This window comes from Papio anubis, chromosome 10 (assembly GCF_008728515.1).
Source record: "Papio anubis isolate 15944 chromosome 10, Panubis1.0, whole genome shotgun sequence".
In the NCBI taxonomy this organism is placed as follows: Eukaryota; Metazoa; Chordata; class Mammalia; order Primates; family Cercopithecidae; genus Papio; species Papio anubis.
The window spans coordinates 82,901,877-82,917,770 of record NC_044985.1 but is presented as its reverse complement, the minus strand read 5'-3'; the positions used below and the strand labels follow the sequence as shown (position 1 = coordinate 82,917,770).

General features: G+C 37.8%; 1 protein-coding gene across 4 annotated transcripts in view; it reads left to right on the top strand.

The window, feature by feature from the left end:
- Positions 1-15,894, top strand: part of SATB2 (SATB homeobox 2) — a 194,134-nt gene that overhangs the window by 131,402 nt on the left and 46,838 nt on the right. For all 4 annotated transcript variants that reach the window (XM_009182706.4, XM_003907774.4, XM_009182702.4 and 1 more), the window contains 2 exons: positions 4,320-4,532; positions 9,197-9,352. In XM_009182706.4, the coding sequence (XP_009180970.1) occupies positions 4,320-4,532; positions 9,197-9,352 (369 nt within the window). The remainder of the gene's footprint in view (positions 1-4,319; positions 4,533-9,196; positions 9,353-15,894) is intronic.

Genomic DNA, 15,894 nt, shown 5'->3' with positions numbered 1-15,894 from the left:
TTAAAGGCCCATCAGAGGTAATTTCTCACCTGTCCCAGACAAGCTGTCAAAGGCTAGTGCAAAACCTTGGAAGTAAATTTGATAGAACCCGTCGTGATAACATTTCCCAGACTTCTCTGAGTATCAGCATATATCGTACACATTAACAATTTGGGGCCAACTATATAAATTGTTAAGGAAGTGTGGAAATCAAAAGCTCATTGACAGAAAGTACAGACTCAGAATCTGTAAAGGTCATTTAATTTGTTATAAAGAGATATTTTAAAATATTAGAAAAAATAAGGGCATTAAGTTTTCATCAAACAATTAGCCCCAATTATTTGTTGTCTCTGTAGAGGTAGCAAGCAAGCCAAATTATGAGCAAGCTAGATGGCATTATAATAAGTTATTGCTCATTTCGTACTTTGAATTATTTTGCTTTTAGTGAATATTTTGCCAAACTCACGTATTCTTTGGTGGTCCTGGAAATTATACGAAGTCTACAAAATGTTAATTAGGCTATGGAAAAAGCCAATTTGAGGTTCTCTTTACCTGACTTCCTTCTTTTTCCACTGACTTGTAACCCAAGAATTATTTTGGAGGGTATCTCTCTACCCTGTGCATATGTTCGTTCTGCTCCTTTTAGTCAACATGTTTCCTGGTCTTACATAATCTCAGCTAACACTGTGGAGGAAATTGTTTTAATGTGTCCCTGGAGAAGGTTCTGTTGCCTACGATGAGGAAAATACTTAATGATCACTTTACTCAATACTTGCAATATATTTTAATATGATTACTGATATGAAAGTTTAATAAGCTATATCCTGGTTAATTTATTAATTTCCCTCCATTTGCACATTCTCAATATTCATGACCTTTCTATTCATAAAAGTGCATCTTTTTTTCAGTGCCCAGGTGCCGTGCCACATTTTCTGTATCCCAGGCTGCATAATGGGAATGTCCAAGTGACACCTCCAGCTTGGCTGGTTGATAATTAAAATGCCAGATGACATAGTGGCAAGGGCTTTAGAAATATTTATGTGAGATAAATTATTAATTTATGTTCTATTCAAGACAGTTTCAATATGATAAACATTTACTTATCTTGATAATTAGGTGGGGTGATATGTGGTGTATGAAAGTTATGCTGTCTATTTTCTTCTGATCTTTTTCTCCTCTGATGATTTTCAACTAATGAAATAGACTCACTTTCCATTTATGAGCCTGAAGAATTTGGACTACATTTTTTGAAAATCCCAGTTTAAATAGTTGAAAGCACATAAATAACTCAAGTGAAAAAGACTCAACAAAACAACTAAAACTCTTCTTGTGCCCACCAGTGAGCCACTTGTTATTGAAAATGTCTGAGGTGAAAAGAACACGCTTTGGGACCATACCTACACAGATGAGAGTTTTAGTAAATAATTTAAAGCAGTGTTCTGATTCTCTGGGGTTAATATATGGAGGTGACACTGGCTACCTTGTTGGTTTGAGACTTTATCTTCAATTAGGCAAATGAAACAGAGGAAACAGTATATTCCACCACCCTTTAAAAATACAAATATTGTGTCTCTTTCACCTCAGAAATGGATGAGCAGTCATTCTCAAGGATTCTTTTTTTTTTTTTTTTTTTTTTTTTTTTTTTTGGGGGTGGTCTGCATCTGTCGCCCAGGCTAGAGTGCAGTGGCAGGATCTCAGCTCACCCAAGCTCTCCGCCTCACAAGGTTCAGCAGCCATTCTCGGCCTCCAGCCTCGAGTAGCTGGGACTACAGGCGCCCGCCACCTCTCGGCTACTTTGTATTCTTAGTAGAGGCGGGGTTTCACCGTGTTAGCCAGGATGGTCTCGATCTCCTGACCTCGTGATCCACCCGTCTCGGCCTCCCAAAGTGCTGGGATTACAGGCTTGAGCCACCGCGCCCGGCCCTCAAGGATTCTTCATAATAATTTTCCTTGGAGATGGATTAGTTTCCCTGCAAGGTTGTCCAGTATGTAAAAAATGTAGAAGGAGCTATACAGTTTCAAAATGGAAAGAAACAAACAAGAAACAAATTAAAACACTCTGTGTTTTTTAATGCTTTTTATTGATTATGAATGAACAAACATAATTTTGAGCCATGGTCTGTTAGAACAATAGTTTTGTTATGTCACTATTTTGTATCCAAAATCTTTGCTATAATAAACTCCACAACTTGTTAAAATAATTTCACAGGGGAAGAATAGGTTTATAAACTTTGCCTTTGAGATCTCTTGAGTATAATCATAATAACTAAAAAATTTTTCCGTGTTGACCCTAAAACTTCTTCAAGTTTTAGTAATTTGAAATTTATTGAAATACCAAATTTATGAGAGTGAAAGGGAGAGGAAGGAGGGAGAAAGAGGAAAAAGACCAACTCATCCTCTATATGCAGAATTTATCATTAAAGGAAACTCAAAAAATATCAATCTTAGTGTTTTTTACTGGTATTGAAAGTTGAAATCCACTTTGCTCTTGCTTCTCTGCATATTCATTTGAATATTTTTATCTTCAAAACAAATTCATTATGAATATTTCAGGTTGCTTAGTGCAAGTAGAAAGTAGGATAGCTTTAGGCAGAACTGACTTTTAATTTCAGAGAGTGGATACCTAGATTGTATCACGTTTTCTGGAAGATAAGTGTCTCACTCATTGCTTCTAAAAGCATGACAAGAAATCTGGATTAAGAATCATGTGCCAGTCAGTTATTTTTACATACACATCCTACCTTTTCCCCTTCTTTGGGCATGCATGCATGCACACACACAGACACAGACACACACACAAGACACTGATCTGTAGCTTTTCTACCAAGTATTAGAATTTCTCTAATCAAAGTAACATGACACTGAAATTGTGAAACTGTCAGATGATACAGTGCTTGTAAGTTCCTTGTAGTAAAATTGACTATGTGATGTTCTGAGTGGTGATTGCTTCCTTGGAGTGCTATGTGATGCACTTCCTATAACTGGCATTTGCTTCACTATATTTTAATGCATTGCTTTATTTTAAAACATTACCTACCTTTCCTTGAAGATTTTTGGACAACTAGAGATAGCATATTCCTCTTACATTCATTGCCTTTTCATATTTAAGCCACATATTAGAAATCTGATAGTGTTTCCTTTGCATTAATTTTCACCTGAGTGGAAACGTCTTTGGCATCTGTTCTACTTTATTACAGTTAAAGAAGTGACTTTTCATGATTTGAGTTGGCCCATCTGTTCTAAGACATGGGATTAACATCTCAGCTCTTCCCAGGGGGATAATCCTGAACTCTGTTCTTATACTGCTCTGAGAAGCAATATATTAGTTGGGAATATAAAGTGATGTCTCTGTGTGATAATCCAACAAGTGTGCAGAATGGAAATAGATCTGCACCTACCCACAATACTACAATGTCCCACCTTAGATCTCCAGCCTTTTTCTGGAGTCCATACTACTCTTCTCTAGACTTGGCAGCATTTTCCCTTTCTTTGTGAATTCTCTGTCATCAGAGCACATGAAAACACTAATTTCCTATTTAAATCTTTCTATTTGGGTGAGTCACACATTCAGAAAGTATCTGGGCCCATCATAGCATTCCATGCACACTGTTGTTATGGTGTGCTCAGCCCCTCGCCAGAGGTGACTTCATTTTCATTGCTTTAATGGTGAGATTAGGGTTTCCCCCATGAAGACATCTCATAAAAGATTTGGGTGCCCTTTGTACATATGTAAGGATAACTATTGTGTGTATGGATTGGGAAATTATCAGAGGGTTAACACAATTTAGCCATTTGCTTTGTGTCTTTTTTTTTTTTTTTTTTGCCATAAGAAATTTCTATATTGAAAACAGTGGCCGGTCATACAGAAATTCAGCCAATTTTTTAAAAAATTGATGTAAATCTACCATGCTGTTTAAATGTCGAAACTAAATTTACCAAACTTGGCAGATTTGTAAAGCTAAGCAGGACTGCCAAGTGTTCCCAGTTTCAAGCAGAGAGAGTTCTAACAGTTCCTGAAATACTTGTAGGAGGCACCTGGTGGTAATTGCAGTTTCACAATTCTTCCCGAGTGCCTACCTTGCTAGCTGGCATGTCTGTACACCGATGATTATTACAGTGATGATAAAGTGTCAGAATAGAACAGTCCTAAAATAATGCATATCCCCCGGAAGGCAAGCACATTGCCTTCATACCGGAGAACCCTAAGGAATTAGTGTGAGGTTCTTGACATCACAGCGAGCTGGTTAAACCAAACAAAGGGGGAGAGGGGCAGAAGACAGAAACTACACACATATACCTGCAAATGTGACTCGGTCTATTTTTTTACCCCATTTAATCAGGGATTATTGTCTGAGATTCTGCGTAAGGAAGAAGACCCTCGGACAGCCTCTCAGTCTCTTCTAGTAAACCTGAGGGCCATGCAGAATTTCCTCAATCTGCCAGAAGTGGAGCGAGATCGCATCTACCAGGACGAGAGGGAGCGGAGCATGAATCCCAATGTGAGCATGGTCTCCTCGGCCTCCAGCAGTCCCAGCTCCTCCCGAACCCCTCAGGTGAGAAACTTGCTCTCTGGATTTTTCACTCTTTGTCTTGGAAATATCTTGCCTTCACTAGTTACTGTGTTTTCCCTCGAATACTGAGAGACATAATTCAAGGATTTCTTTCCTTTTTTTCTTTTCTTATTTTTTTATTTTTTTGAGATGGAGTCTTGCTCTGTTGCACAGGCTGGAGTACAGTAGTGTGATCTTGGCTTACTGCAGCCTCTGCTTCCTGGGTTCAAGCAATTCTCCTGCCCCAGCCTCCCAAGTAGCTGACATTACAGGCACCCACCACCATGCCCGGCTAATTTTTGTATTTTTAGTAGAGATGGGGTTTCACCATGTTGGCCAGGCTAGTCTCGAACTCCTCACCTCAGGTGATCCACCTGCCTCGGTCTCCCGAAGTGCTGGGATTATAGGCGTGAGCCACCACGCCTGGCCAATTCAAGGACTTCTTAATCCGCTAAACGTGTTAGTCAAAGGATATGAACCTCTGACCATATATGATCCCATACTCTATTTCTGTCCCTTTAGGAAGTTCCATTCTTCCATAGTGGTATGTGAGGGGTGGGAAGGTAGGAGTGGGCACAGGGGCTGGCTCTAGGATGTTTATATGTAGCTGCTCAGTTGCTGAAGAAGGAGTTAGGACATTTGTGTTGAAGCTGAGTTTGCATAGCAAGCACACTGCTTTCCCTTAAATTGTATGTTTATTTGGTTGGGCTGGATGGGGCGTAGGGTGGCTGAGGGCAGGGGCAGAGGGTAGTTTAAGCTCTGTTTTGTGTAAACAGAAGGTAGTTTAAGCTCTGTTTTGTGTAATCTGAAAAAGACAAAATGGAGGAACACTTGCAGTGGAAGCATGCATATGCAGTGTCTAGATCAGAATGACTGAGATGTCACTCAATGATCCTTTAGAAAATGATGGTGGAAAGGTAGGCCTTAATTATTTTCCATCCTAGGATCATCTCCCCACAGAATTTGGTGACTTCCATTCTTCCTCTCCACACACTTGAAAAGTATTCTTTTCTTAGGCCCTCGTGCAAGTGTATACATCTAGTAATGTGTGCGTCAAAGCTCCTAACTCAAGGGTCAAGATCTCAAGGCAGTCGGGTCATTTCTAGTTCACATCCAAGCCTACTCATTTCTGGCCTATCCCCTACTTCCCCTAAACTTTTACTACTCGATAGATTTATGATAAGGCCAGTCCATTCACTGTTGCTATGATAGTTGCAGGTTCTGTCTGAGTGATAATTCTCAAAACCAATATTTAATGGGTATACATTTTTGTTTGTTTGTTTTTGAGAAGGAGTCTCACTTTGTTGCCCAGGCTGAAGTACAGTGGTGTGATCACGGCTTACTGCAACCTCTGCTTCTCAGGTTTAAGTGATTCTCCTGCCTCGACCTCCCAAGTAGCTGGGATTACAGGCACATGCTACCACATCAGGCTAATTTTTTTGTATTTTTAGTAGAGGCGGCGTTTCACCATGTTGGCCATGCTGGTCTCAAACTCCTGACCTCAAGTAATCCGCCCACCTTGGCCTGGCAAAGTGCTGGGATTACAGGCGTGAGCCACCATGCCCGACCTAATGGATATACATTTATACAAATCTGAAAAATGGGCGGTTCAAAACCAAAGGTTGTTTTGCTTAGATATTATAGCTTTGGTTTTGTGTTTTCTGATAAATTCTAACGAACTGATTAAGCATAGAAGCACAATTGTATTCTAGTAGAAATATTTGAGCTTTTTCAAGTATATCCATTTTTTCACACATTTTAACTCTTTTTATATTTTTATACTCTGCAATAAACTTTTAATTGAAGATTACTTTCTATCATGCACTGCCAAATTGTGTTACTTACACTTCAATCTTTAGTGAATTATGAGTTTTAGTTACTGTTTAAACCAAAAATAAGTCTCTTGACTGCTTACTTTGGATGAGTATAACCAAGCATTTTTATTTATTTAAAAAAAAATCTGAGGGCATACATACTGAGCTAGTAAGTTGGGCAAGTTGTTAATGTGCACTAATATTTACTTCTGCTAAATTCATCAATATGTTTGCCACTTTCGAAGTCCATTAAACCATTATAGAAGAGCCCAGCCATACTTCATGGCCTTTTAACAAGGCAGTTCTTAGAAAGTTACTTCTACTTGTTAGAAATTAACAGAGGTCTGTGTGTTTGTTTTCAGCTCTTTTGTACTATTTTCCCAAGAAGATTATGTATCGTAGGCACCTTTTCAAAGACCTAATAGCTTTCAGTGCCAGACCAACTTACAAGGCCACATAGTTAGGGTCAGTATTTTGCTTATTTTGACCGGAATGCCATCTAGAAAATTCATTAAGATATCCTTTAGGGATAGGTGTAGCAGGGAAATCTCTTATTTAATTTCACAGTTTTGATATTTTTAAAAATAAATATTTAAACATGTTTTTGAGAATACAGTCATGGCATTGCATTTGTACATTCTCTAGAATTGTCTTCTTTTTCTCTTGGGTAAAAATTGAGAAAGGAGAGTTTATTAAAGTCTTTTAAAACATTTCATGATTACCGACTTAAAATTCTTTACAGGCATATCTCAACAGTAAAGATCATAATACGGTACAGATTTTACTGTGGGAACAAGTATTAGAGGAGTACTCACTGACTCAGCTTTTTAGTTGGAGTCAGCAATTTAGTGTACACAGGCAGCTTGACATTGATGCAGGGAGATTATTTTCCAGACCCCATCTATACTTTATTTTAGTAGCTGAAAAACAAATTGGAGAAATTTCAGTTTTGAAATTATACCTGCAGTCTCTTTTTATTTATTCAGTTCAGCATTCCGTGCTGTACTTAATAATGACAAAGCAATACTGAGATAAGAATGATCATTTTTTAAAATGCTTACTGTGTATTAGGTATTGTGAACATTTTGCATGAATTCAATTGTCACCATTTTATGGTGTTACGCCCATTTTACAGATGAGGGAACTGAGGTTTAGATGGATTCGGTAACTTGTGTAAGGTCACATGGCTGAGGGGTTTCATCTTAGCCCTCATGGTTCTAGAGAAGACTTGACCAGTCAGGTGGGATGAGATAGTGAGTGAGGCAAATTAAGAAAACTGAATTGAGAAAGGGCAGACATGCTATGCTAAAACGTTCTCTTAACAGGGAAAGCACTGTGGGTTAACTAGAAATTTTGAGCAGAACAAAGAGTTTTTTTAAAAAAATTACAGAGAATTGGATTTTTAATGGGAAAGTCCCAACCTAGCAAGGAAATTCTTGTAACAGCACCTGGCACAAATTGGAGATTTTGGAGGCGGTGTGTAGTGCAGTGTCCTGACCCCATGCTTTTGAGCCTGAAAGAGTTGCGTTCAGATTATGGTTCCTTCACTGGCTGCTGGGTGTCCTAGGTTAAAATCCTCTTTTATTTCAGTTTCTTCATTTGTAAGATGAAAATAATAATGTCTAACTCATTGGAATCTTAAAAGAATTAAATGTGAAAACAGAAGTTAAAATGCTTTCTGGAGTACCTGGCCCATAAAAAGCACGCCATAAATTATAGTAATTATTGCTTTGTGGTAATTAGAAAATAGTATGAGAGAAGGAGGTAGAAGAAAAATGGCAGAAGTCACTGAGCACTGTTAGGAAGCAAAGCCTTTATGGAAACGTGGGGCCTTAAGTTCTGCCTCTAGACACCATTTGTCACAGAGTCCACACTGCCTGTTACATCTTTCTCTGGACAAGGAGAAAAAACCCAGGTTAGGTCAGTTCAGCTGGTAGTGCGCAAGGATCAAGAATGTCTTTTCCTGAAGTCTTGCTGCTGGAGGTTCCAACAAAATGTCTCAGTCCTCTCTTATTAGACACCAGCAATGCATTCTAGGGCCCACACCAAGTAAATGTTATGACCATCTTTTGGATTAAGTAGATTCAGACATTTTAGGGTTATCCTAACCCCAAGAAGTACAGACACCTTCTATATTGTCCTTCATTTGTCTCTGAAGCTGATGGGAAATCATTCAATTAAAACGAGCACTGCAGAATACATAAAACCACAATATGAGTTTAAGAAAATGAAAACGGCACATCAAAGGCATTCTGAAGCCTAGTTTTATGAAATGAAATTTTGTTTCATTTCCACTGATTTCCTAGGTGAAATTAGGTGACTGTCTGGGTAGCATAATGATGATAATGATGGGAAACCATACATACTCGAATGACATACGTAAAGCTTTAATAAAGAATGAGAGAGACTCGGGAGTGCATTAAATTGAGTAATAATTTATTATTTAGAGACCTCTACCCATTTACTCATTTTTTTTTTTCTGGAAGAATTGGCTCTTCTTCCAAGGTGTGCCATTTTTAGAAAGAAAAGGTTAACTGTGTGTGTGTTCTGCATGTTTGTTTTGTTGTTAGATGGTTGCTTATAGTTTGGTGTCTAGGAGAGCCATCCTACCTGTGAACCTTCGTCTGAGATACTGTGAGAAAACAGGGTTGACAGGATTCTGCATGTCCTATAGGAATGCACTGCAATTATTTCCAATCACAATTAACCTGATTAGAATAATGGACAGGAAGTGTCCCTCTGTAGCTAATGCAGTTTGGCATCAGCTGACTGAAATCCTTTGATAATTTCTGCACAGATGGCTGGGCTGAATGCAGCACTTTTTAAATTATTATTTTCATGGTCTCTTGGTAGGCCAAAACCTCGACACCGACAACAGACCTCCCTATTAAGGTGGACGGCGCCAACGTCAACATCACAGCTGCCATTTATGACGAGATCCAACAGGAGATGAAAAGGGCCAAGGTGTCTCAAGCCCTGTTTGCCAAAGTGGCTGCAAATAAAAGTCAGGTGAGTGGTTTTTAAAAGAGCAAAATCGAGGGCTGGAATTAGACCCTTCTCCTTCCCCCACCAATAAAAATACATCTGTTCCTATAATAATAATAACAATAATAACCCCCAAGAAACCTGTCATGTTCTGCCTTTTACTCTAGTTTGCTTTTATTCCCATTGGAGTTCAAAATAGAGATGAAGCCAAAACCCGATCTTTTTTTTTTTTTTAAGATTAAAAAAAATTAGCCTCGAATGATTTCTCTCCTTATTCTAAACACTGCAATGTACTCTTTTGTTTCTCTCCCTTTATATATATATATATATGAACAAAACTTAGAATGTATATAACAGTACCTTTCTGAGACCAAGTTTTAGCCAAGTCTCATCACCTCTCCTGTTCCCACAAGGGGAATGGCTGACTCTGTTATAATAACCACTTTTCCCCAGGCCCAGAGACACCTTTTGATGTCAGGTGTTTCTTTTATGTACAGAATACAGTTGTTTTTTTCAGGAGAAAACACACGTGGGGAGTGCAGAGTAAGTGCTAAAATCTTTTAACAGAGAAACATAGAAGCTTATCCAGTAAAATTTTTCAGAGTGCTGGGATTGTGGAGAATGTAATGCTCTGGGGAAACGAGCAGACAGATGCTTAGGTTTTTTATTTCTGAAAGCAGCAACAGTTGATGGGATCTACTATCTGCTTCAATTCTTCATTTAAAGGGACAACTTCTGCCCAAACCTAGAATCCTAGGTTAGTTTGAGTTGCATGCTTACTTATTTATACCTAGGGCGAACACCTAATGCAGAGTGGAGGAAACAAAAGTTAGTTAAAGCGTAATTTTGAGAGTCCTTGGATTCTGAGCTTGATTTCCACTGTGTCCTTGTATGACAAATGTTTTCATCCCTGCATATGTAAATAATAAAATGGTTGATGATCTCCCTAACAAATCTTCTGTTGTGTGCTATAAAGAAAGGAAGTGACTGAGTATTGTATTTCTATTAAGCAAGAAGGTTTTCAATAAAAATTAAGTTTTTAAAACTGAAAAAAATCAAACTATAGTTAAATGTTATGTTTAGATTAACTATAGAGTACAGGGTTAGCCTTTTTTACCTGAAGTTTTAACCTGATGTAGGTTATTTTCAGATGTTGATAAAAGGAGGAGAGTAGAATATCAGGGAACTTGGAAAGGGATTAAAATGTTTGTTTCCCTTTCAATTTCAGTGTAGTAATTTTTCCAGATTACTCTTTCTCTCATCAATGAAATCAGTGAAATACAGCTTGCTAAGACATGATGTCCAACCATACTATGAAATACATGAAAAGAAAATACCATAGAGCCGTCTTAAACTGTTAAATGCATAAAATCCCATGTACCACATGGCAAAATATAATGAGAGTTGGAGCTGTTAAACGAATAAAGCTGTTAAATGCATAATGCCACTTGGCAAAACTACTGTGCATTTAATGGTTTTCCACTGTGTAATAAAGGACATATGTGGTAAATGTGCAGTGAGTATAAAAGCTGCACAATTGATTTTGCAAACCTGCCCCTTAGTTGTGACTTGATGTAAATATCAAAGTTTCACACAGTCCTTCTTTTATAAGCAGCTTTCAAGAAAAACTGAAGACCGCAGTCTGAGAACTTGATTCCGAATGCCTGTAATCTTCCTGTTGATTTAGCACTATGGTTTTTGGAAATAGTGATGCCTCCAGCCTCCCAAAAGAATTCAGGTAGCTGATTGAAAGCTGCTTTTGCCAATTGGCAGAAGCTTAGCTCTCCAAATTTTTGATGTCTCCTGAAGAAACCAGTAGCCCTGATTTCGTAGAATTTAGAGGAGAACATAGTTCTGGGAATTAATATGCTGAAGATAAGATTGAGCTTAAGTGAGGATAAGAGGCTTTGAGGTTGTTCTTTTTTCACTGGGACAATGATCTCATTTTCATCTATGAGTAGGGAACCTTATTGTAAATAGCTGACTAGACAGGCAATTCAGACATTATGTTTATTATGTTTTTTTTAAAAAAATGATACTGCCAAACAAAATGAATTTAATTGGTAGTTTCAAAGGCAATTTAACAAAAGATATTCACTCCCATTTTATTAGTATCAGTATTCACTTGATAAAAAGTATATTTAGTAAAATCAATTACATGATTTGGTACATGGCACATATATTTGGTGGCTATCCATAAGGTGTATCTATGTGTGTGTATGTGTATATATAGACATATATACATGCGTACATATATACATATATACATGTTGGTATATATACATATGTATGTACATGTATGTATATATATACATGTATGTATATATACATGTTTGCATACATATAGGTATGTGTATGCATGGGTGCGTGCACACGTATGTATATGTATACATATATAAGCTGTATATATGACTAATATATATCCATAAGGTATATCTATGTGTGTATATATAGACATATATGCATAGACATATATGCATAGACATATATGTATATATGCACGTATATATGTACATAGACATACACATATATACGTCTATACATATACATACACGCACATAGATACACCTTATGGACATATATATCTTAGTCATATATATTACACCTTATAGATTTATATATCTCTCTTAGTCATGACTAATCATAGGACTTAACCTCTCCAAGCTGCAATGGGGAGCGGCCACACCCACTCCATTGTATTGTGAGAACTGAGAGGAACAAAGGTTTTTCTCTTGCATTTTCTTCCCTCCTTTTATTTTTCTCTGGAGGGATCTTAGGTTCTTGCAGTGACTGAAGAGCCACATGCAAGGGCTTTCCCTTCTCCTGAAGGTGAAATTAGGGAAACAATTAATTAGGTACTCTTGTGAACAGGAGTTGCCTTGAATCCCTGAAGGCTCAGTTCAAATATGCATAGCAACCTTCTCCTTCCATTTGAATTTTCTATGACCCCTCCATTAACACTCCTTAGTATTATTTGCTGTAATCAGCTGTTAAGAATAATGTCTAACACTGCCATGTGTGTTAGGGAAGCCTTGAATGGGTAATAGGAAGAGGGAGGGAAGTTTTAGAGAGAGTAGGAATGGTGGGCCAACAGGGTCCTTGAGGACTGTAAGTGTTTAGGAACCAGGCACAATGCAAGGAAAGGGGTTCAGAAAAGGAGTTGAAAGGTTGGCAAACTGGTTCATTGTGAAAGTCCGTTACTGGGAAGTGTGTATATGTTTCCCTAGTGCATGGGTTACATGAGGATGCATTTGTAGGGTCCCAGACCACCTCCTGCAGCTCAGCCCCAGTCCCTTGGTGATGGCCAGGCCAGTCCATCCACTTCCATTGGGTATCTTCTATCAGGCCCTTGCCCCTTTCTTCATGGGAAAGGAGTCCAAGAAGAGTAAGACCAGAGGGAAAGACATGTTTATGCACATTTCACATTTGTACCTTTCCTTCATTTTCTAATTAGGACCGTTTATTGGTTTAAAATAATTTTCTGTGTGTGAGTTCTGAGGATTACCTTACTTTTCTGTCTGCAGAATACTCAGATCATGGAATAGAATGACAGTGGTAATTCTCTGTGAATTAGGAGTTAGTGGTTCTCAGTAGAAGCCATAATGTAAAGGCATGTGGAGCGTTTTCTGTGTAACTCCAGTCTGACCCTCACATACAAAGGGCCACCAGGGAGCGAACGCCCCACATTAAAGTCTGCATGGCCACAGGAATGCCTCGTTCCTCAAAAGCTTCTGCTAATCTTCATGGCTGTCTTCTGCAGATTCTGTGGGGCTGCTTTCCCCCTTTCTTCCCAATTTTACCCAATCAGCTGTGATCTGGGATGTAGAAATCTAGAGGAGAGAAAACATAGTAACCTGTGGGCACATCTTCTGCAGTTCTCTGGGGACGGTTGTGTACTTTGACAGCATCCTCAGCCACATTTCTCTCCCTTGACATCAATTACCCCATTTCCCAGACACTGATTGTTTTTTTTCTTCTCATATCCTGCTATCTTCTCCCTTTTATAGGCTACGGTAGGTTAACTCTCAGAATGCTAAGGATCATCTGATGTTGTTTTTTGTTTTTTTTCTTTGAGAGGAGAGTGAATCTTTATTATTTATTATTATTATTTGCATACCCAAAGACCCAACACTATGTATGTGATTGTTTTTTCCTACTAGCTTTGGGTAAAAATCAAGTAGGGAGAGAAATAGAAAGGGGCTTATTTTTAATCTCTATTTCCCCTTCCCTCCATTAAAAAGATAAACCAATGAACAAAAACTTCAGAAGGGCTGTGGACTTGCCTTTTGTATCAGGAAGGTGGAGAGAAACTAACACACCCTGTTCTGTTCCATACAGACAAGGGGAAAAAGACGGCCTGGTTGTAAACCCCAGATGCTGATAATGAAAGGGGCAGCCCCCAGAGCCTGCTGGGATAAAAGAAAAAGGGTGATTTTGGAACCAACACGGACCCAGGGGGGTCTCTGGTGAGGTGATATTAGTAAGATGTCCTCATCTTTACAAAGGTTTAAAGACGTCTGCCAATCCTCCATGCTACCTATGCTTTTGCAGGCCCACTGGCTGCCGGAGCTGCCACTAAAGTCAGGAATGAGAGAGTTCTTCCTACTACACACTTTAGAATGGGAGGCATAATTGTGATCCCATTGTAGCTAGAAGAGATGGATTTCTGGCTTTTAATACACAATTCTAAAATCATTTTCCCCATAGAAACTATGACCTACATGGTGATTGGGTTTCAGTATGTTCTGTGCTTCATGTACATTAGGATTAAGTGGATTTTGTGTACTGACCTTTATGCCTTATCACTATGTTTCTACAAAAAAAAAAAAAAAAGTTTCAAGTTCTCAACTGCTTAACAAATTGTATTCCTAAGTGAGAGTGTACTTATGTTTTAGATGTAGTTTACAAGCTCAGATTTTATGAACATTTTTTTTTTCTTAAACTCTCTCCTTATAGGTGGTCTAATTTGCTTGACAGGCTAAATAATTTAAAACATGTAGGTCTCCATGGAAGATTCTTTATATAAAAGAAAAAGGAAAGAAAGACTAATTAATTTTTGTTTTTGCATCTCTTCTTAAAATGTCTCAGGCATATATTTATACATTTTTTAAAGAAATAATTTATATTTTGTGATTACATAAGTAATTTAACAACCTCATTTTTAAAAATTCAGAAAGTGACGAAGAGTATAAAAATAAAAACATGGATCAGCCATGATTTCATGACCCAGATATAGTTACTATTAACATTTTAGAATCTTTTCTTTCAATGTGTATATGTTTGCATGGGAGTGTATGTGCATGTTTATATCCTAATTGATATCATAACTGTGTAACAAATAATTATAAGACAAGTTAAAACTATAATTTTTAAGACAACTTTTTTATGTAAGAGAGTAAATTTACAAAATATAAAATATTATCTTGTCTCATTACTTAGTTTCCTAGCCTTTAAAAAATGTTGCACAAAGATCAAAGGTTTGCCATTTTGCACAAAAAGTACTCTAATGTTGATCTTACATTGTGAAGTTTCCATGTTGAGGACGCCTTTACTGGGGCTGGGATAACCCAGGGCACTGGAAGTAGACATGTTGCTGCCCTGGCCTCTCTGTTATAAAGAGTAACAGAAACTGTAGGCCATAGGATACCCTGTGTAAAGTGAGTTGGTGGTCTGTCTCCTGATGATTTTGATTTTGCCATTTATATTCTGCACGTAAGGTAGGCTAAAATGACGTGTGCAGCCTTGACTGAGTAGCTGCTAGGTAGGTTTCTTCAGAACGCAGTCATTCTGAGACCTATCATGGACCAGTTTCCACTCTTGTCAATTGGATTGAGTATACTAAAATTTAGGGGTGGTGTTCCAAATTCAAATTCAAAAAGTTTAATATATGTACACTAAAATTACCATTTGAAAAGTGTTATATGCCTAGTGAAGGAATTTCTCAGATTCCCAAATGCCAAACTAAGTGGATGTGAACGTAGTGATGCATGAGCATCAAGTTGAGCCCTTCAGTCTCCCCTCTTTTTTCTCTTGGTAGAATCTTGAGAAATCAGATTCTAGTGAAGCAGTCTCCTCAGACATTCCTATAAGATCTCTGTTTTAATATCAACCTCATGATCAAGAATTGGGTTCTTTTTACCACCCTCACAATTAATTATGTTAATGTTTCATGCCTTAAAATTAGTCTTTATAGGAGTCCTTAGGCAATCAATAATGATGATGATAATGAAGATTAATCAGACTACATATGCAGTTCTTAAAATGTCAAATACTTTTAACTCATCACTAAAGTTTTAAACTCATTTTAAGTTCATTTTATCCTTTGCAGAAACCTTTGAGTTCATTATTTTGCCTGTTCATGACTTGGTAACTTTGAAAACTTGCGTGTGTCTTTGAAGCACATTAGGTTGCCATATTAAAACCTCCTCTCTGATTTCTTCCCAGCCCGTTGGGGAAGGGGACATTGAGTTAAACTGTGGTTCTTACAGTCAGAGAATGTTGGTATCTATGAATGATTGCTACCACTTTGCTGTTGAGACTATTTAATCTTCTTTTCACAGGGCCAA